Here is a 23,267-nt window from a genome sequence, read left to right as displayed (position 1 = left end):
CTGGGTTATCTATTCGTACGAGTCGCTATGCGATACAGCTTTGCATTATTCAAGTACATTTTGTTTTGTTATTTGAATTTGATGGTCGATTTTGGCAATTCAAATGATTTTGAAGACTAACCTAGGATATTTCCATACTAAACCTTACTATTTATAGAACCTGATGATGAACCTGAAAAGAACGAATTAAATGCTATATAGTAAAACAAATTAAATACTACACATATCGGCATTTATTCAATCGCTTTGATTCGGAAACGTATTTACACTTAACAATAGTATATAATAATATTGATAATAATAATAAACGATCTGCATTTTGAGCAGAAACAAAGCTTTGTTCTAATTATTAATTAGATAATTAATCAGATAATATTATAATTTCAAATATTTTTTTGTTCAGTATTATTATTTTTTTTTGTCAATTAAGTAATGCACACTTACAGCTATATACAGTTTGGAACTATGTGAATTATCTTTAGTTATTTTAGTTTAGTTTTAGTTATAGTTTTAGTTTAGGTTAGAACTCGGCGACGTATTTTGTACAGCATCCTTAAAGGATTCTCCTTCTCCTTCTTCCTCCTTCACTCTTAACTGCTGCTAAAATAAGGTTAAAATAATTACACATACGAGTTGCTCAGTCTTTAGGCGTGTCTGCAGCGGGTTTATAATTGGCTTCTAAACATAGATTAGATAGAATAAACCCAACCTCTAATACGACGATATGCCTATAACGGGTGAGTACTATATGGAGAAAAAGAGACAGAGAAAGAGTGAGAAGGGGTAAACGAAAGATTTTAGCATTGCTGAAATAGTTTTGATCGGGATTTATTTATTACCTCCTCGTCCATAACGCTGGTGTGATCGTAGATACGTGCGGGTAGATTCTTGTGCAAACTGAAATGATCTTCAGTTGTTGTCTTGCGATAGATGGGATTCTCAAAGTTCATAGAGTTGATGCGTCGCTTGCTGCAGTAGCGGTAGCCAAGTAGGAGGACCTATATAATAAAAAAGTCAGAGAAACGGGAAGATAATGTGGAGCTCAATACGCTTATATTTAGGAAATCAAAAAAAACCTCATGGTAAACTTTATGGACACTGACTCTAGGCAAACGGAACATATGAAACATTCATAATTATATGTATGACCTAGACAAATGATTGGGATATTAAATATTGAAAATTTTTACTTGATATATTTTTTCCTACTGATATTTTGAGTATATCATAGATAATATATATAACTATATACTGTATTTAATTATTATTCATTTATATAGAATTATTATACGACAAACATCAAAGAGAAATTGTTGGTAGATTTTATATTATAGATTTTCTAGCAATATCTCATTTGCTTCTAGAATTCTAGAATTTATAATTATTTCCTATAACTTACCACCGATAGCAGCACCGCACAACCACTGAGACTGGCAATAACCACTAGCGCTATGAAGCCCGAGTCCGGCTGCGGGCTGGGCGCTGTGGTTTGATCGATGTGCGTTTGGTTGTTCACTGGACTCCGCTCGGCAACTGTGGAAGGCAGAAAGCAGAATGTAAATCACAAAAGAAGAGAAGTCAGAGCACACATAGCGCAAGATGTGACACAGCCATATAAATGAGGCAAATACAACAATAAAAGGCGCCAAATGAAATGAGCAAAAAGAATGAAAAAAGCAAGAGAAAAGCAAATGAAAATACAAAAAAAAATATATTGTGTAATATACGAGGCGAAGCCCAAAGCTTGTGGGCCATTGGGGTGATTGTTAGCAGCACTCGCGCTTCCGCCCCGAAGCCCGCCAACTCAACACAATTCGTTCCCCTGCCAATGCAAAAGAATTTTCAATCAAATCGTTCAAAGAGCGCATTTAGGCGCAAATAAACACTTAAACGCGCTCGCGCCTTTGATGGCTAAACTTTTATGCCCCAAGATCTGAACGGCAGCACCGACTGCGAGGGTATTAAAATAGGGGGTGCTGTCTGCTGGAGGGGTGGCTGAAGCGACACAGCGGGCAACCTAAATGGCGTAGGATGCGTAATGACATCGTTAACGCGCGCGCCGTTTAATGGATTCGGCTTCTGATACGAACTGCCGAATAATCCGGATTCAAGTTGGATCTTAAATCAAGGCGAACAGCGAAAGCTATCAGCTTTATCTAGAATTTCACTTTAAAGAGTCAAAGCAGCCAGTCAACACGGCACAAATTTTAACCTCATACTGTGTGGCTCGGTTTGGTTTGGCTCTGGGTGGATTATTTGACGTATCAGTTGCAATGTGCTGCCTACTTGCGGTTGTCTCCCTCTGTCTCTTTCTCTCCTTCACTGTAGCTTCCTCTCTGTCTGTGTGTGTTGCAAGTGGCTCTCGATGGCGTTTATGAAACTGTCATGTCTGTGGGGGGCTGAGTGTTTGCCTGTTTTGATGATGATTAATGCGAGCCGTGACAAAGCAAATGTTATGCCAGAGCGGCGAATGAAGTGCTTGGCTTCGAAAAGCCAAGTAGCCAATGCACCACCCCCAAAGGAAATGCGCCGCAGAGCTGTCGGCCAAGGCAGCAGCTCGGTGCATTCCTAAAAATGCCAGTGATTAATTTGGTTTCGCTTTAGTCTTTAGTTTTAGCTTTAAGTTTCCACAGTAAATTATGGTAGATAGTTTATAGAATTAACTGGATGCGATGGGAGGAGGGGAGGCATGGGAGGCATTTGGTCGAAAATAAAGATGAGGAACAATTTACTATATAATCATAATCATAATAGGAAGAGCAGATTCAGAGGCAGACGCAGACGCAGACTCAGACGCAGATCATAGGCATAGGCAGATTCATATTCAGATTCATATTCAGATTCATAGGCAGATCAGAGGCAGATTCAGAGGCAGATTCAGATTCAGAGGCAGAGGCATAGGCAGAGGCAGAGGCAGATTCAGAGGCAGAGGCAGATTCAGATTCATATTCAGAGGCAGAGGCAGAGGCATAGGCAGAGGCATATTCAGAGGCAGAGGCATAGGCATATTCATATTCATATTCATATTCATTCATATTCATATTCAGAGGCATATTCATATTCATATTCATATTCATATTCATATTCATATTCATATTCATATTCATATTCATATTCATATTCATATTCATATTCATATTCATATTCATATTCATATTCATATTCATATTCATATTCATATTCATATTCATATTCATATTCATATTCATATTCATATTCATATTCATATTCATATTCATATTCATATTCATATTCATATTCATATTCTTATTCATATTCATATTCTTATTCATATCGTTTGCTAGGAACTTTAAGGAAGACCATTTGAGGCGAAGTCAGACCCTACTTTATTTCCGAATAGATGCTCAGAATGAAATGCTTCAGATGTAATACATAAATACGTATATAGACAGACGAATAAAAACACAGATATCAACAGTCAGAGAACATGTTGATTAGGTTTATCGGGCATACCATGCGACTGGGGCACTTTGTTGCTAAGAGGCTTTGGCTGGTTAGTTTCGGTTAGTATATTGGTATTATTCAATTTGACTAGACGCTGATGGGATTTCGTTTTTGCCTTAAATCTGTGGGTACGCGGAGGTTGGGTTACAGCTTGATAATCGGCTGCACGTGCATTTGGTTAATTGAGAAAAAATTAAAAGCATTAATAAAGAAAGGAATCATGCAGAAAATCTAAAAATTAAGGAAGGTTTTATAAGAAAGCTACTTACGATCCTCGACGCACATGAGGCCATCGGACATGAGCTTGAGTCCGGTCGGACAGGCGCAGGAGATGCGCGGACTGCGCTCGTTAATGCGGGGCGCAGGCAGACAGAGATGCGAGCAGTGTCCATTCACGGACTGACAGTGATTAACGCCATCGGGCTGGCGATACGGATGATACACGTGGATGACCATGGGATGTTGCAACTGTGAAGAGGAGAAGAGATCGATAAGTTCAGAAGGGAGTCACTTATTGTGGGGCTTACCATGTGAACTGCCGTGATGGGCTCTACGTCTTCTCCAGTGAATTTGTTGGCCTTGAAGACCGTCTGCTTGTCCCAGTCGGTCCAGTAAATGTAGTCCTCGAAGGTGGTGATGGAGAAGGGATGCCGCAGATACTCCGTCGAGTATAGGATCTGTCTGCGCTGCGAGCCATCGTAGTTGGCCGAGGAGATGATATTCAGCTTGCCATCCACCCAGTAGATGCGCTTCCTCACCAGATCCAAGGTGATGCCATTGGGCCACTTCACGTCATAGTTGATGATCGTTGTGCGATGGGATCCATCCATGCCGGCGCGCTCGATGCGCGGCGAGGCACCCCAGTCCGACCAGTACATCCAGCCCTCGATGGGATCGAGCGCAATCGAGCGAGGTATGTCGAGCGCATCCTCAATCAGAACCTTGCCCATGTTTCCATCAAAGTTGGTCAGCTCGATGGTGCACTTGTGGGTGTCTGTGTAGTAGACATGGTTGTAGATCCAGTCGACGGCTAGCCCATCCGAGGTAACCGACGACTTCTTCAGCACGACAGTCTTCTCGTTGCCCTCGTCGATGGGCGCCTTGTAGATGCTCTGGGTCGTTACATCGCTCCAGAAGATCATTCCCGTGCGAAACACAAAGTCCAGGGCAGTCGCTGACTTGGTGTTGTTTACAATGGAGGTCATTTCCATATGGTCCAGTGCTATCTTGCGTATGTCATGGCGGCGGGCCAGCAGAAGCGAGGCGTGTCCCTCGCTTGCCTTGCAGCGTGTGTGGTTGCGTGGATCTCTCATGTAGCCCGCTTCGCATTCGCACTTGAAGCCGCCGATCTCATTGACACAGATCTGGGAGCACATGCCGGGCTGTTCGCATTCATTCACATCCACACAGCTGTGGCCATCTCCTGACAGCTTGTAGCCCTCGTGGCAATCGCACTTGTAGCCCACCTGGTGATCCACGCAGCGGTGCATGCAGCCGCCGTTCTTCACCGCGCACTCGTTCTGTCCACACTTCTTGGCCGGCTCGTCCTCGCCATCGGGGCAATCCTTGCGCTTGTCGCACACCTTCGAGAGGGGAATGCACTGGCCGCCGCCGCAGTCGAATTGGCTAGTGGCATTGCAGCTCTTGACTGGAGCTGCCAGCTTGCAGTCCCGCTCGTCGCTGCCATCCGCACAGTCCGTCTGCCCATTGCAGGTGAGATGTCCGGCAATGCAGCTGCGATCGCCGCACTGGAACTGATCCGGCCGGCAAGTCACGTTCTTGCAGCTGGAGGCGTGCTCATCGTCGCCATCGGGACAGTCGCGATCGCCGTCGCAGAGCCAGCTGTGGTGCAGGCAGGTGATGCGATCCTTGCACTGATACTCATGTGGTAAACAGGGCGTCACTAGCTTAGTGGCATTCGCACACGACTGTGGCCAGGAAAACAAAGATAGAAAGAGAAAGACAGACAGAGAGAGAGAGAGAGGGTATCAAAAGTTTGCCTAGGTTGCTTGTTACAACTTTTTTGACTGAAAGTTTTCGCTGCATACTTTTAGTTGCTTACACACGAAATTATGTGCAGCCCCCTCACCCGCAACCGCCACCCGCACTTAGCCATGGCCAAAATGCAATTTTATGCGTACTATGCGTTGACAACAAAAGCTGCCAAAGCTGGCAGCGCTGAGTTATGCCCAACTTGGCTGTAATTTATATGCCAGGCGCTTTTCTTTTTGTCCAACTAACAAACTCACACACATACACAGAACAAGCAAGAGACCTGGAGGCGAGAGTGAGCTCGACTACGAGACATGCTGCAGTGAGCTAAAGAAGGCCCATGGAAGCGAATATGCCGACTCCTGTTTTCTCTCTATGGCGGACTATTCTCATGCAGGATGTAGATACATGTTTTAATTTTAGTTATATCTGCTTTTGCCCATCCATATACCCTACATACTATAATGGGCAACAGGGTACGTAAAGTTGTCGTGGGCTGCTAACAGCTACTACAAACCTTTCCACACAGAAAATTTGAATTTATGGGACAGGCGTTCAGCTGATGCTGATGCCGACTGCAGAGTCAACTTACCCGCTCGTCGGATGCATCCGGACAATCCGGATCGCCGTCGCAGACCCAGCGCTTGGCAATGCAGGCGCCGTTGGTGCAAGTGTGCTCCGCGACGCTGTCGCAGGGGACGACGGGGCAGTCGCGCTCATCGGTGCCATCGCCGCAGTCGTTGTCGTGATCGCAGACCCAGCGTCTCTGGATGCAGCGACCATTGCCGCAGGTGAACTCGTCGGAGCGGCACGTCTCGTCTATGGAACGAGAGGCAGGACAAAGGATTAGCTACAGTAAAAAAAAAAGGAGCACTGAACAATGGCACAGGCCTCTCCAAAAGAGGAAGAGACGTGAAACCAAAAAGGAAATGAAGTAGGAAGCGGGCCGCTTGATGAATGATGTGGCCAGTGAGTTAGCAAAAGAATATAATGGGTATAATGGCACTGCGATAGACTGATGCAAATGGATTGTGTGGGATATGGGCGTAGAGAAGTGCAACTCGAAGGCATTAAAAAATGTTGGCTTACAGAAAAAGAACTCAGAAAACGGTCAAGTAAATTAGCAGAAATTATCAAAGTTATAAAACGTAAATAATAAGAAGAAAAACTTTAGCTAGATCTCTAGACTAAGAATTTAATACTAAAATTAATCTCTTAATGTTATGTATGGATTTGTATTTTTTAATTAATTTGTTTTTATTTACAAAATGTATAAAAAATTAAAATATATTTGATTAATTTAAAATCCATTGCTTTAAGTATTTTATATTTAATTTCCTTGAGAATAATAGAGAAAATAATTGGCTAGCTGTGGGATTCAAATTTGAAAGTGAATTAAATAGAGTCTCCGAGGCAAATATGCATCGAGGTTGTTTAGGGTTAAAAGGCAATAACTAAAATTATTGCTGCCCTTAAATATGCCAACTCAATCGGATTGCGAATAACATTTTAATTACTTTCGATGGGTATTTTTAAAGAGGAATTATTGAGAGTTAGCCTCATAAATAAATTAATGCGAAACGCTTACATGAAAATTATATACCTCGCCGAATATTTAATCTGATTAAACGCATGTTAGACAATAAAGTAAATTGAAAAAATTAATAAATCATAATATCTTCACTTATTTTTATGTGAAAATTAAGTATGTAAATCTATATGCGAATTACATTTCCCTTTTAATATACAAATTAAAATCATTTTTACTATGCAATATAAAATGCGTTTAAAATTGTATTTGAAAACATTTTAGGCATATGTTAAAATAAATAATATTAAAGGGCAAAAAAAAAAAAAAAATGTCATAGAAAATACTATATATATAATATCAAATATACATTTACTAGTAATCTAGTAACAATATATGCAAGGTTTAAGATGATGAGCAATATTTTATATATTATTTTTATATAACAAAAAATTTTAAAAATATTTTCTTCTATCTAAAATATAAAACTTTATTCATGCTAAGTTTTCTATTTATAACTTTCAACTACAACTCAAAAATTGTCAATATTGAATTGATCTGAGGATATGCTTACTGCAGTTATGCTCATCGGAGCCATCGCTGCAATCCTTGCTCTGATCGCACATCCAGGCCAGAGGAACGCACTCGCCTACGCCGCTCTTGCAGCTGTATTCGTCCGGCGAGCAGGTGCGAGCCTCTACGAATTTGACAAAGTCAAGTGCCCAGAGTGAGAGCGACAGAGAGAGAGAGAGAGAAGGAGAGAAAAAGCGAGACAAAATGAAGAGTTGTTGAGCTATGAGTTCGTGTTCGTAACTAACTGCTAATAAATGTGTTTGGTTTGCTCAGTTTGGGGCTTATTAAATACTTTTATACGCAGCAGCTGCCAAATAAGCTGAAAGAGCAGCTGAACCTCATTTCATTTGTGGCCAGAATGCCATGAATGTAATGCACATCCAAGGCCAGGGATGTTTGTGTGCGTGAGTTGGTGATGTGTGTGTTATGGGTTAAGCACTTTATGCTCTGTTGCCAGGCGTAGCCGCCACGCAGCCAACGTGGCGTATGTGCGATATGTGTATATACGCATTGTTGGCAATATGTGGATGCTTGTGTGTGTTTGTGTGTGCGTGTGTGTGAGGGTCATGTGCTTATGAATATACGCGAATGCAACGACTTGATTAAACGGTGGTTAGAGAACTGGCGGGATAGCTAGATAACCAACATAGCATTGAAATTATGCGCAACACTTTATTAAACGTTAGGCGAGAGCGAGTTATGGGAACAGTGGATGGAATGTTAGCCAGCTGTGGAGCTGTTTACGTAAAACGGATTCGCTTACTGCATTGCGCCTCATCGGACTTGTCGCGGCAGTCGTTGCTGCCGTCGCAGAGCCAATTGCGGGGAATACACTGGTCAACGGTCTTGCACTTGAACTCATTGTTGGGACAGGCATTCACTATATTCAGTTGTACATATGTCATAAATAGTGTGGCGTGTGTGTAAAATGTATTTGAGACACTTACTGCACAGAGCGCTGTCCTCGTCGGAGCCATCGCTGCAATCGTTCTCCTGGTCGCAGCGCCATTTGTTGGGTATGCAGTTGCCGTTGGTACAGCGGAAATGGTCCGAGGAGCAGGTGGCCTCTGCAAAGAGAACATAAATAGAAATTCAATTGAATAAGCGGTAATTATTACAGGGTATTAGCGCTGTGCTGGCAGTGCTCTGTGCTTGGCAGTGCCTTTGAACTTTGAAGTTAACCCGGATCAAAAACAAAACCCGCCAGCAGCACAATTTGTTTTTCTCTGCTCAGTTGTGCTTGAAATCAAGTGTCTGAGTGGCTCTGTATGTGTGTGTGTGTGTGTGTGAGGGTTCGTATTTACTTACACGCACTTAAGCACGTGCTGAGCAAAGAAAATACTATACCACAAATAAAACAACAGCTAAACGAGTATACATAAAAAAAAAAACACACACACATATACAAACATAAATAAATCGTTGCATTCGCGGCGGGCACTGAATTTACAATGGATTTTCAATGTCCATTTGGATGGGGCTTGGCTGAGGGGCTGAAGGACTGAGACGGTCGTTCCATGTTGCCTTTGAAGCACTTGTTTTTCTATGTTTGTTATGCGCATTATATTTTAGATTTAAGCACATGTGTAAACAACTCGGAGAAATATAACGCAATTTCATGTATTTAATTTTACGTTTTAAAGCTCAAATAATTTGCAGAAAGTATTTTATATATGGCTTGAATGTAGAGAGATAGCAGTTGGGATTATCTAAAATTATTTTAAATGATATTTTTTGAATTAATATTTGAAAAAAAAAAAATTAAAGCATTGGCGATTATTATTTATATATATTTATATAATATATTTTAAAAAATAAACTGACTTTATTTTACATAACTTTTATTTAAATAATTTTAATATCCCATTCGCTTTTATAAAAGTTAATGTTAACTTAAAAAAAAAAATTTATTGTTATGACTATCTTTCCTTGTTAATCCCCGTTAAGGATGCGATTAAATGGACTTTTTAGCTACTGGAAACAGTTGTTACCTCAATTTTCATCTGAGCTGATGCAAATATGTGCTAGTTGGTCTTTAAATGCCTGTCCTTAGGGGTAAATATTGCATTAATTTTAATCAAATTGGAATGAGAATTACAATCGATAAGGAGCAAAAGGGAAGGCAGGATGGCGCATTATGCGGCGCCGTCTGAATTTGCCATATCAATAACATTTTATACGATTACTTTTTTAAACTTTTCATGGGCAGAACTCTCCGGTCCGATGCCTTAGAGCTCTCGCTCCTCACTGGCTACGCAGTCAAATGAAATGTAGCGTGACAATGGAACTAAACAGAAAGAAAAGAAAAACAGAAAAGAAAAGAGCACAACAACTTGTGCAGGACACAGGCAATGGAAGGAAACAAAATATAAACCAATGTGCGCCAATATTTGTTAAAAAATAAAAACCAAATATAAATAGAAGCTCACAAACCGTTGAGCAATAAAAAATGGTCACATGTGCAAACCAGCCAACACTTTCAAAATGCCCTCTGTACTATAGTGCATAATGTTACTTGAAGTCCTTTAGTTCTGGCCAGAAATAAGTAACGCCTATCGAGTCTAGTCATGTTTGGTTGAGTTAAGTTGTATTAGTATAGAATTGTTATACAAATTTGTCATAATATAGTTATTGTGTCAAGGAAAAGAAAAAGGAAAAGTGATTCCATTCGAATTTATTTGAATATTAAACTGGCTCCATCAATATAAGACATATTCTTTATATTAATTTAATTTAATTTATATTAATTTCAATACACAAGATTTTTTTTTTTTTTTTTTTTTTTAATTACCAAAATATTGAATTAAATATTTTTATATTTCACTACGGTACTTTTCGTAATCAATTTATCATACTTCAAGCTATTATAGCTTTTAATTCTTTTACAATCTATTTCAATCTCAGCAAATAAAGCTATTGCAATATATTTTTTATTTTGCGGAAAATGCAATACTTTTATTTATAGCGTCTATCAATATTGCTAGTATTATTGAATTTGTTTGTTAGAGTATTTAGTCCTGAACAAACAAAGGAATTTTTTTCATTGCTGGCTTTATGACTATATATATATTTTATATATACAGATGTATAAATGTTTTTTTATTTTATTTTTATGTGCATTTCCTTCGATTTATTTATATTTTTATTTTGTTGCATGCATGCATTTGTATATGTAGCGCATGTTTACGAATGCCCGCAGTTCCATTTAGCTCGATTCGATTTCTTTTTATGTCGCTTGTAAGCACAGATGAGTGTTTGACATTTTGTTGTTGCTGTTGCTAATATGTGGGAATCAGACAAACATACATGTATACATATATACGTGAGTGCGTGTGTGTGTGTAAACTGTGCCCAGCGGACGAATTGCTGCGCATTTCCAAATTTATTTCATTTTCTTTTATTTGCGAATTGCGCACATATTAAATGTGATGTCACATGGGATCACAATTAAAAATCAAATTAAATTTATTGTCCTTTACTGAGAGCATGGGAATGAAGGGCACTTTGATTGGTTCAACGCATGTTGCAATTGATAAAAGTGTGCGGCAAATTGCCAGTTGCCTTTCAGCATAATTTCATCTACTTTTTCAACTTTTCTTTTTTTTGCGCTTGTGTTTTTTAACTAAGTTTAAACGGCCTTTCAGTTGATTAAAAAACTTTGGCCTCTGGCAGTTGCATCACCAGCACCACCTCCACCTCCACCAGCACCAGCACCAGCAGCAGCAATTTGTATGCAAATGTCAGGCAGTGTGTGCAAAATATTCTGTTGCATGCAACGCGGCGCCCGGGGAAGGGGCAAATAGCAGCCAACTGCAATGCAAATGGGCTTAGACTGCAGTCGACTGTAGTTCTGGTATTGTGTATGTGTGCGTGTGTGTGTATGTGTGTGCGGCATATAAGCACATTATGATTGGGATTTTGGGCATGTGGCATTCAAGTTTAAAGGTGTGGCAAGCTGACGTAAGAAACGTTTGCAACTTGTTGCAAGTGGATTTAATCAAGTGCACTTGCCCATAAGTAGTTGAGCTGCCCCAAAGTTGCACTTCACAGAAATAGGCACCTCAATTCAGGGAATGCAGATGGCATTTCACTTTAAAAAGCCTTAAATGGAGACTAAGGACAGAAACATAAGTGAAAGGGTTTTTCATAAAACAATTTAAGCTTTGATCGAGAGTCTTGTGACAGCTATGAAAGACAAGGCAGTTGCTCTAACAATCGTCCATCGATACAAATGGAAGGAGTAAGCAGGAATCGCAGGAGTCACCAGTAACTTAACTAATTAAGCAAAATTTATATACATTTGCATTAGGCATTGCATTGTTTAAGCTTATATCTAAAATTTGTAAAAATTTCAATTAGTCTCAGTTTAATTGTAGCTTAATTCACATAGGTCGCCTTAAGTTTTAAAGTAATATTTTTAATTATTTCACTTATATATACATAGCAATAAAAACATTTATAAACAATTGTCATACCGTGCTCAGTAACCATTGCGCCCAGGCTGTGGCTTTGAGTGTGCAGCAAACTAGACACAAACAACAAACACCAAATGTGCCCCATGTTGCGAGAAGTTCTTGAATTTTGTATTAAAAAAATGAAGGTAAACAAGCAATTAATTTTGATTTGCATGGAGTGGACAACTTGTTCACTTGGGTCCTCGAAATGCTCGCGGTGTTAATTCGAGGGCAGTCAGTCGAGTTGCACAAATTGATTGCATAATTTCCGTGCCACATCATTTTCAAGTTCACATTTCACAAAACAACTGTCAGAAGTCAGGGCAGTGAATTTCACAGCGCCTAGATAAATGGCAATCGGGCAAATATTGGGGGAAATTGAGGGAAAACATTTAATGCGAGCCACAGCAAAATGATAAATGATAAATGAAAACGCTCAAATCGGACAGAAAGTCTGCATTCTAAATAGCCTCGGCCCGCAAAACGGCACGCAGATGGACATTGCCGATTAGTCTGACAGCGGCAAACGACTTTACACAGGACCTGCCCACAAGAAGGACCCGAAAAATAAAAAAAAAAATGAAAAGATTGATAAAAAACAACCGAAAATAAGGGCAGTTCGCACACAGAAAATTTCTAACAAGCTTTTCGGTGCTTTGCCACTTTGTCGGAAAAACACTTTGCATAACTTCAAAGGATCTGGCAGGAGTAATTCAATTGTTTGCTAAGGCACCGCATTTCGAGGACACTTCAATGGGATATATTTAAATATTTTTGCTTTTTCTCTCTTTCGCGCACAAATTTTTTATTTTGCTGGCAATTTTGCGCTTACTTTTTCGCACTGTTTTCAGTTTAGTTCGGCTTTAATGTTATTTAGTATTTATATTGGTTTTTCACACGACCGAGAATGGGTTTTTTGGGGTCTTCCCTTAGCTCGAAACGTCCGTTTGCTGGAGAAGTTCGCCGCCAACTGAGTCGACAGCTGCGAGCTGGCAGTCCTTAAAAACAACTGCCAAGAGCTGCTTCACAGCTTCTCTCGCAACGCCAGACTCAACTCAAATCTCCAATCTCAAATCTCAGCGCAAGCTTTCACTCCCAGTCCAACAAGCGGCTAGGCGAGTCGAGCGCAAAATATCGAGTGAGTTTTCCTCTCATTTCATCTCGCCTCAACTCAAGCTTTGTTGTGAGTGAAAAGCCGGGCACTCGTCTGGGCGCCTTTGTGAATATTGCAATGATTTTATGTTCAGCTGCGTACTGATTTGGTAATGATACGTAAGCGATTGAGCCAAATGAGCTTAAGGACTTATGCTCATTATAAGGGCGACGATTTCGCTGCTCCACAGAGTTTGATATCAAATACCCAACAGAAGTTAAATCAAATTATTTTGGCATATCAAATAATGAGAAATAATTTAGTATCTGAATTAAATTTAAAATAAACTGAAGAAAACTGGTTTAATATGAATTCGAATTTAAGTAATATCTTAAGAAACTTGTGACATAAAATATTAATAATCGAATATTGACTCAAATTTAAATATTGTATTAATAAATTTTGATTAAGAAATATCATCTAAATGACTGACTAATTTAATTTTTAGCTAGGCATATTTTATTGTTTAATTTTAACCATTTTTCTGCTTTAATTTTTGCTCTTTTCTAAAACTCAGGCAAAAACATTTTTATTACAAAAATTTAAAGTTAATAATGATTGGCTCAACCTCTGCCCCCATATTGTTTTCTTAAATATGTTAGGGTAAATGATAAATTTAAGCAACATGGTTTTTTTTTTTATTTTCTTTCGGAAGAGCTGACGCTAGAATAATTTAAACTAGCTATTATAAAGTTGTATTGTATCCACATTTTTTGTTTTCATACTATTTTTGTGCCCTTGCAATTCTTTGCCTTTTATTTCTGCATTAGCCCTTAATGCTCATTATGCTGCAACAGCGTTCATTTTTTACAGCAAATCTCGAGCTGTTTTCTTTTCTTGTTGCCTTTGAGGCACATTATCAATTTCGCTGCTTGAAAGTGTTGCCCTTCAGCAAAGATTGCATAAAAATTAAGTTATGCGCAGCAAGAGCAAGGGAGACAGCAACAACAACAGCAACAGAAACTGGCAACTGCATTGTGCGCATTTTTATGCAGGGCTTTCCTTTAACCCCTCCAGCATTTTACGTTCACTCTCTATTTATAAATATATATATACATATAATATATATATATATATATATGTATAATGCATACTTATTTTCATTCACATTTTGCTTTTTTTTTTTTTTTTTTTGTGGCTGGCTCAAGTATTAAGAGATAAAATAAAGCAGACGACCTCACATAGTTTCCTTTTATGTTAAACTTGCGACGCATAAAATGTCTCGTGCGACAAATTTGCAGCGTTGATAAATTTTCATTGCTGATGCAACAACGTTGCATGCGGCAGTCAGCAAAAATTGCGTTGCAATTACAGTTAAGCGCCAATGCTTAGCGACTTAATGAGCGCACTGCCCTGGCACAGTTTTGGTCAGCTGTCCGGCAGACAGCCTCTCAGCTCCCAGCCCGCAGTCCCGCAGTCCCCCAGCCCCTTCTCTTTTTTGAGCTGCCCCAATTGAAACTCGTTTCGCATTTTGATTGATTTTCCGTTGCGTCGCACTCACTTTGATGGACGCGACTGTTGCCGACGGCGCCTAAAAGTATGCAATGTCATTTGTAGATCGACTCACCGCGAAATTTGCACTCGTTCACCTGCTCGTCACTGTGGTCCGCGCAGTCCGCATCGCCATCGCAAACGAATCGAATGGGTATACAGGCGCCGTTGTTGCATTCAAATTGCTTCTCATCGCATTTGGTGTGTAGCGATTGGGCTGCAAACACAAAGAGAGAGATAGAGATAGAGAGAGATAGAGAGAGAGACCAACTGGGAGTTAATGATAAGTAGTGCAAACAGCCGATTCAAGCTAATTATGTTTTCGTTCTTGATTGTACTTTAAGCTTAGCGTAAGCTGTTAAAAGTTTTCCCATTAAAACAAAAAAACATCACGTAAACAACAAACGATAAAAAAATGAGTATGAAAATATTGGAAGGATAACCGATAATTCTATACTCTCGATCTTGTATGAATATGGGTGTGCTATATTTAAGCATAATGTAATGAAAATAATAAAAAAATAATAATGCTTAAAGCATTTTATAATTCAATAATTTTTTGAAAATATTCCACTTGCTAGCTTTACCAGGAATTCACTAAGCTCTCCATACTGCATTTGAAAATCAAAATATACGTTTACAAAGCGTATAGAACAAAGCCCAAATAAAACGGCCCTTTGGAGGTGGCTCAAGGAGCCCAAATTGATTAGGGCTTAAAACTTCAAAACAATCAAGAACAGACGCCAGCACATACGTATATATACATGAGTACATATATACACATGAGTTTGTTTAAATCATTTGCGTATACATATGTACACACACACACACACACATGCGCATCTCACATTGCTGGAGTTTTAATCAACAAAAATGACAGCAACAAAATGCTACAAAACTTTGCAGCTTGACAATTTTTCATCTTGGGTTACAAGTTGCGGTCGAGGTGTTCCCACCCCTACCCACACACACATACACACACACACACATTGCTATACATATATAATAATAAGAATAGAAATAAAACAGCGGTTAGGAAAATGTCAACAGCTCTTGGATGCAAAATAGAAGTATGTGACAAGCGCAAAAAAGTTATGGATTACCAATGTGTTGTATAAACAAGGACTCACACACACACGCATGCACACGCACGCACACTTCAGAGGCTACCCATTTATGTTGATAAGGGTTTTTTGCTGTCCAAAGTCTGCCATTGACAGGAAATTCTTTTTTGCCTGCTTGCCCAAACCAATCATAATTATTCGTTTAATCAAAACTTATGCATAAATAATTTAATATCCATTGTTTACGCCATTGTTTGTTATTGTTGTTTATTCTTTCCACAACAACAGCCACATCGAGTGCATTTCACCAAATGCCATCAATCAATAAGGTCAAATCAATTGCAGCGCAAAGACTGAAAATTGTTTTCAATTATGAATGAAGCAAAATAAACAAAGCACATGTCATAATTGTATATGTATATAAATATATATTCCAATTGATTTATACAAATTTACGTGCATCATGCATACGCGTGAGTAAAAACAAATATTGCTCTGTTCAATATTGAATTACAATGGCTGCTGTGCCTGCATAGAATATGGTTTAAGTGAACCTTAAAGTCAACGCTATGTACAGCTTGACCCAGATGCAAAACAATCAACTCGAGATGCAGAAGGGCCAATATAGAAATTGGCAAAAAAAAGAGAGTTATTTAAAGAGTTCTCGATATGTGAAAGCAAGTTTGAGCTAATACTTAGATTTATTTGAAAGCTATGTAGATCAGCATCAGCAGAATTTACTAAACAAAATATTGAATCTTTGCAGTAATCTCAAAAATTGCCCCTATGCATAGTACTTGTGCACATTTGTATGATAGGCATTACTAAATGAGAGCTAAATAGGAAAAACATAGAGCGAACTACAGCATAAACAAAAATCTACTTAAGTGGGGCAGGAAATTGTATTGAAACTGTTTAACATAAACTTAACATATCGAATGCTATCGAAAGGTCTAGGCCTCAAGTGTTTGCCTAAAACGGGTTCTCACAAAAACTTGACTCGACTTGATATTAAAAATGTTAAGGGGAAATTAATATATGCATGCATATATTACAGTCTAGTCATATAAAAATTTCAATAAGCTTTATCGTGTCAGATTTTGCAATGTTCAGACAATAGACTGATAAGAGTCGTACGACTTTGCCAGACGACTGTAGATAAGCTTGGCCCATGGTTGATCTAGTCGAACTATATATGACGTCTAGTGCGTAGCATAAAATTATTCGTATTATTAGATTGTTGCCATGGGATAGACATTCATATACCGATATCGATAGCATTTGCATGTCTGCGGTCGATAAATGTAGCAATAGGCTGGGAAAATTTTCTATTTTAATCAGAGCGTCGCTGCGTCGATGTGCTAATTAATATTAATTTATTTATAATGGGCTGCTTATCGCTATGCTGCCTGCTAAGCTCAAGTTCAATGTCAATTAAATTATAGCGACTTTTTTATTGAGGCGCATAGTGTTTGAACAGATAGAGGGAGAGGGAGAGGGAGAGGGAGAGGGAGAGGGAGAGAGGGTTGTAATCACGCCCCTTCAGCGCAGACCAAAACAATCAAGATAGATTAATTGTGATTGTTTTCATTGTTGTTGTCGTTGTAATTAAAAAAAAAAAAAAAACATAAACAAAACAATTAGAGGCAACTGCATCAGGTTCTTGATTTATATAAGTCGTAACGAGCAAAGAGAAGCGAAAGGAACACGCCCACTATTTAATATATTTGCTGTTGTTGTTGACATAAAACTAGTTGAATATACTAGATTTAATACATTGCTGGCATCGTGCATTAATTAATGCCAAAATCAAACAGCATGAAAAGCAAATGAGGCAACAAATTAAAAAAAAAAAAAACAAATTGAAAAAAAAAATATATATATATATACATTGATAATATATTATATACATATATAATGACTTCAAGTATTACATAAGTGCAAGACTAAAAGATACCCTGAGTAGAAGTTCTAATTTATCTCAGTTCGAAAAGTATTACGATCTGAGATAAATAAAAGGTATATATATAGGTATGTATATATTGAGTTAATTATAGATCTATTCAAAGATCTAAAAAACATATGCCAATTTTGATATACACAATACCAATACACTCCATCTGCAAGAAATACACGGTATTGACATAAAAATAAAAACAGTTTCCCATTGCGACCTTGCAGCGGCGTTTGTATAAATTTGTTGTGACATGAATCTTATAGAGCTATACATCAGAAGTGAATAAAACATTGCCCCACAAAAAAGAGAGACCAAAATATAAGTGAATAGAGCATAATAGAATATACTTATACAAAAAAGAAAAACAAAAATATATTATAAATAAATTTTGAGGAGAGAACTTGATTGGCTTGCAGCAGAGCGCAATAAAAATAAATCTTTTTTCGGGGGCTCGTCAAACGGGCATATTTAGTTAGTCGTGTATCTTTTAGATATCATCTCGACAATTGAGATACTCTGCAATTGACGGACATTGGGTTCAGAGACACAGCACCACAGATTTATATACACTCTCAATGCGTCAATGATGACCTCTTTTTTTGGCAAACCTACGTAGAATTGGCGCCTAGACTAGGTAAACAACGCCCAAATGCGCCATTTGGATATATGTCAAGAATTTTATTTACGATCTTCAAAGTGTTCGACCAAAGTCCAAAATGCAGCGGGCAAAGCCAGCGAAAAATATACAAATGTTTTTTAAAAGTTAAAAATAAAATTCGGGTTGATTTTGTACACATTTCCAAGTAGTATTTGTTGAAATAAATATATGATAAATATGGAAAACGAATAAATATTATATACATGGTATTAAGAAAGACAAATGATTGATATCGATAATTTAATAAATTGCATAGCTGTTTGCCTTCTAAATCTTAAAGCCAAATCAGTTTGTTATTAAGCACTTGATTCCATGACCTTCAATAATATAAAATTGCGACGCTTGAAATAAAAATTGTTCATTGGGAAATCCATGCGAAAAACACGTCACAGTAATCAAAATAAATCATAAAATTGGCGACAATGATAAGATAATCTTAATACCACAGCAAATCCTTGCTCGAGCAGGTGGTTTGATTTAAAGGCATTTATGACCCAGAATAGCCCAAGGTAATAGCCAATGCCATAAAGAAATTCCCCTTATCAAAGACTAAAGAATGCAGGCTACCCATACAGTAGCCCCTCCGGAAGTCTCAAAACAAAGTTTTTCATAGAAAAACTCAATCGAATATTCAATAAAAGTTTAAATTGTTTTCAATGGTCTTGTTAAAATGTACATAAATAAAATACAAATACAAATAAATAGTACTTTTCTTATAACTTAGCAAACTTCGTAGGTATATTGTACGCATCGAATAATATAAAAAATATGCAGGGTATTTCTATGAAAACATTCTTATATTATTTGAGAATTTAAAGTTGTAAATAGACATATATCAGTCAAACAGAAAAATGTTAAAGAGAGTATTATGCAGTCGGTTATCGATTAGATTAGATTTTATTTTATTTTGCATTTGCAACGCATTCGTCAGTTCACTTGGCCGAACATGGAGTCTGGTGCACCATTTCGTACGACGACTTGAATTCCGCGCTAAAATTAGCACAGTCTGGCTAAAAACAAACTGTGCAGACCGCCCCTTGCCGCTTTGCCGCCCACCCCCCCCCGTGCTCCCACCACTGTTAGCCTGTTTCTCTCACCTATGCCCAGCGGCGTGCCGATTTTTCCGGATACGTTGAGGAACTTGAAGCCCATGCTTAGGATGCTCTTGCCGTCGAGATGCTTGATCAGTGTGGCGCCATCTGTCGGAGGCAGCACTTGTTGTTCCATATGCGTTAGATTGGGCGCAGTTGTGGGCGTGGCAGTGCAGCATTTGCCCAGCGCCAACATCAGTGTGAAGAGCACGAGATTCGCATTGGCGCAGATGCAGGCGAACAGCTGTTGCAAGTGGTTAAAGTTGTTGCTGCTGTGGTTGTTGTTGCTGCTGTTGCCGCCAGTTGTTGCAGTTGTTGCTTTTGCCGTTGTAATGATATCACTTAGAGTGGTCGTAGAGCGTAACTCTATGGCCATGGTATGAACTTTGTCTATTTAATGCACTCAGCTTGCGGTTTCGCGCTTAGTTTTTCAATCGCTTAACGAAGCAGTTTCTCAGTTTCTAAAATCGTCTATAGTTGTTGTTGTTAGTGTAGCTCTATAATCATATGCACTTTGAATTGATTTACATGAAGTTTCAAGAGCCTATACAGAATGGAGAGTTCGGCCTTTAATAACGCTAGCAGGAAGCAAACACAGATTATTATCTAATCAAGTGGACGTTGTCTGCGCCGATTTTCAATAGCCAAAATAAGTCACACAACATTGAAAACTGTTGCCAAAATAAATACACAGATAAGCACGCACACACACACACACACACGCACGCACGCACATACTGGCAAAAGAGCGCGCGTCTCAAATCGTGCAGCAGACGCGTCGATAGCAGCCGGCCAAAAAGTTAACCAAAAATGCTGCAACAACAGCAACAACAACAACTAAAAAACTGGTTGATGTAAACCTACAGTTATAACAACAAAAGCAAAAGCAAAAGCAAAATATCGTACGATACGCACGCACAACAGGTCGCCAAACAGACAAAAAGAAGGTGAAAACAAAAACAACAACATTTCTGTTGACGTATTAAACAAAATATATGACCGAAAGATAGAGAGAGAGAGAGAGAGAGAGATCGCGTGTGAGAGAGTGGGATAGAGTGAGCAATGGGGGGTAAGTGTATGAGGCGATTGCCATAAGAACTTGTCAAATTTTTAAATATTTATCGCAATTTTTGTTTTCATTAATTAAAAACAATTGTTGCTGTTGTTTGTTTATGGCACGCGTTTTCAAACGCCGATAAAACCGCGCAAAGCTGAAGAGTTTTGAAAAAAAAAAAATCGCGTCGTTTCGCTTATCAATTGCCAATAAATTTTCAAGGCGTGTATTTTCTTTGGCACGTGCTGTGCTTGTTATTGTTGCTGCTATTGCTGTTGTTGCTGTTGTAGTTGTTGTCATTGCAGTTGTTACTATATTTACACACAGTTCTGCGAGTATAGATTGTATGTGGCTTGTCTATATGCTTAAGACGCTGCCGCCTCGTACAACGCGCATTTCTCAACTGAATTCGTTTTGAGAATTTGCCAGCACATTTAAGCAAATTGTCATCGAACACAACGACACGCCCCCCGCCGCACAGCACCGCCCCCGTTCCCACTAGCCACCTGTTTGTGATCGAGCTGCGCATGCTGTTACACAGTTGCTCAGTTTATATATACCCTGTGTGAGCGTATGGTTTTGTGTTTTTCTGAAGACATTTGTGGGAATTGTTAAGTCGAGTTACTTTATAGATCTCATCGTTTTGATCGCTCTACTGTAAACCTCTCTAGGTAGCAGCTCCATATGATTGAGGGCCTCTTAAAATAAGTTGTATTATGATCAGTCAGAGTACCTGAACTTCGGTGCATTTAGTATTTATTTAGGTATCTTCAAAGTGGCTTATCACAGTGCCCAGAATCGAACCAGAACCGAAGGAGAGGCACGCCAGAAACTCCAACTATTCCACGCTCTCTCTCTCTCTCTGCTTCTTGATCTGTTGCTCTTTTCTGATGCTTTCATTGCCTCTTGCGCAGATCAATTGATGAGCGCCTCTTAGGTGTGGTGAGTTTCTGGTGTCACCCGACTGGTGTGGTGGATTGAGCCTGCCCAAGCGAGAGCCCGATTTATTTAGTAGCTGCTGATACTCTCACGCTGTATCGGCGCTCATCTGATGATCGCAGGTGGGGTGATAAATGCGTGGGAAAAATGTATAAATAGTAAATCATAAATAGTAAACGCGCTCTGCGAGGTTATCTATTTGTGAATGAAGTGCTGATAGGAGAGTCGTAAATGATGTGAATGAAAGAGAAGAGAGACCATGACGAAAATTAATTATTATTTGACAGCTTCTGCCAAATTATGTATTGAAAAAAAAAAAAAAAAAAACCTAAATGAATTGATAATAGCTCTAAGAGTCTGTACATTTTATTTATAAATTTTTATTTTCCTAATCTAAGTACATAGAAAGATAAGAAATTCAAATTTGTGAATCTACGTATTCATATTAAGCGAAAGTGGAACACAAATATTATATAATATATTATATAATCTATTTGCTAGTATTTTTCCATACCGGAATCATATAATTTCTTAAGATTAAACAGCAGCAAATTTATAATTCAGGAATCGATTGAGAATTCCAAAGTAAAAGAGTCTCCTCAGTAAAGTCTATTCATCTGTTTTGCAGACTTTAGTGTGAGTATTATCAACAACATCTGAAGCGTATTACTTATTAAATTTATGATACATGGTATCTATAAATATATGAATTATCAGCTCGTAATTTAAATTGCGCACAATCCTTGCTAGGCATTCTGAAGTACACGAGAGTCAATAACCTGATCATATGATCGTATGGTCGATAGGATTACAATACTAACCTTGAACGGAACTGAGCACTACGAAAATTACTTTGAGCAAATCACTTAAATGCATTGTAAGAGATAAGTTCGATAAGCTATAAATGTGTCTATATATTGAAGTGTTTATCCACGTTTTATCGGATTTGCAAATGGGATCTTTAATTAAGTGCGAAACGGAAAGACGTCAGCGTTTTTTAATTAAAGATTTGAGATATTATAGCCAGCTATTACTGTGAATTCCCGGCCAGTTACTTGACGATCCGATCCGATGCGATGTGATGCGATGCCCAGCAATAACCGACGCGAACTGAAATTGTTTTGGGGAACTATTAGCATTTGTAGCTTTTCGAATGGCATCGAATCGAACTGAAAAGTTAAAACCTGACGTCATATTCGATAAGAGGCTCTTTGATAACTGGCTCAACTGGTCAGGTAAATAGATAGATTTCCAGCTGGCAGCAGGATAAATCGCATGTCCCATACTATGATAGCTCGTTGATATAGTCGAAACACTCTCGTCTCTACTATCCATCTAACATCTGCATTTGTCATCCACTTCAAGTGCGTAATTTATGATTTACGTGTGTAAATCATTTTTCAAGTGGAGCTCTCTGTTTGCCGTTGACAGAGCCCCAGCCCTCCTCTCTGTCTCGTGCGCATCCCCTTTCTCTTTCTAGCTCACTGCAGTCACTGTGCTTAGTTTTCAATTTGTCGGCGTTTCTAATTGCAGGCGTTAAAAATCGCTGGTAAATCGCATTCAACAATATTAACGAGCCTCCACCTACCCCCTGCCACTCGCTCTCATTCTGCACTTAACTGCAGTTTATCGCAGCGGACGTGTGTTCGAGTTGAGCACGGCCCTTATCGCCAACCTTCAGTACACCTCGTTTTCTGAAGTTTTGTTTGGGCTTAACTGAAATCTATCTATCTATAGGGCAGATAACTATAAGTAAACAGATATACAATGAAATATAGTTAAAATTAGAGATAGAGGCAGATCAACGAATATAAATAAATGTTGAATGAATGGTTAATCATTTAACCT

General features: G+C 38.7%; 1 protein-coding gene across 24 annotated transcripts; it reads right to left on the bottom strand.

The window, feature by feature from the left end:
• Positions 1-215: 215 nt before the first annotated feature.
• Positions 216-22,504, bottom strand: LOC149270511 (low-density lipoprotein receptor-like). Of its 24 annotated transcripts, none has more exons than XM_089462461.1 (13): positions 22,241-22,504; positions 21,214-21,528; positions 14,733-14,873; positions 8,506-8,625; positions 8,322-8,438; positions 7,560-7,682; positions 6,050-6,276; positions 3,993-5,393; positions 3,735-3,933; positions 3,475-3,627; positions 1,400-1,533; positions 840-998; positions 216-744 (listed from the first exon to the last, which is right to left on the bottom strand). In XM_089462461.1, exons 2-13 carry the CDS (start codon positions 21,227-21,229, stop codon positions 712-714), a joined length of 2,823 nt encoding a protein of 940 aa, XP_089318587.1. In that variant the 5' UTR covers positions 21,230-21,528; positions 22,241-22,504; the 3' UTR covers positions 216-711. The 24 variants fall into 24 exon arrangements, with proteins under 24 accessions (XP_089318587.1, XP_089318568.1, XP_089318569.1 ...); XM_089462442.1 differs by lacking the exon at positions 21,214-21,528 and having other exon boundaries at positions 22,241-22,378; positions 22,454-22,472; XM_089462443.1 differs by lacking the exons at positions 21,214-21,528; positions 22,241-22,504 and adding exons at positions 19,433-20,004; positions 20,806-20,897.
• Positions 22,505-23,267: the final 763 nt, after the last annotated feature.

Source organism: Drosophila arizonae, chromosome 2 (genome assembly GCF_054131065.1).
Source record: "Drosophila arizonae isolate 15081-1271.41 chromosome 2, UAZ_ARI_1.0, whole genome shotgun sequence".
Classification (NCBI taxonomy): Eukaryota; Metazoa; Arthropoda; class Insecta; order Diptera; family Drosophilidae; genus Drosophila; species Drosophila arizonae.
The sequence above is the reverse complement of the archived record's forward strand: the minus strand, read 5'-3'. Positions and strand labels throughout refer to the sequence as shown.

Bases quoted from the DNA above. Each gene is read 5' to 3' on its own strand.
- LOC149270511 (XM_089462443.1), bottom strand. From the start codon at position 19,802: ATGGCCATAGAGTTACGCTCTACGACCACTCTAAGTGATATCATTACA. The intron at 7,683-8,321 runs GTAAGCGAATCC...TCAAATTCGTAG, and splicing joins GTCCGATGAGGCGCAATGCA to AGGCTCGCACCTGCTCGCCG. The intron at 1,534-3,474 runs GTATGCCCGATA...TGCCTTCCACAG, and splicing joins CAAAGTGCCCCAGTCGCATG to TTGCCGAGCGGAGTCCAGTG.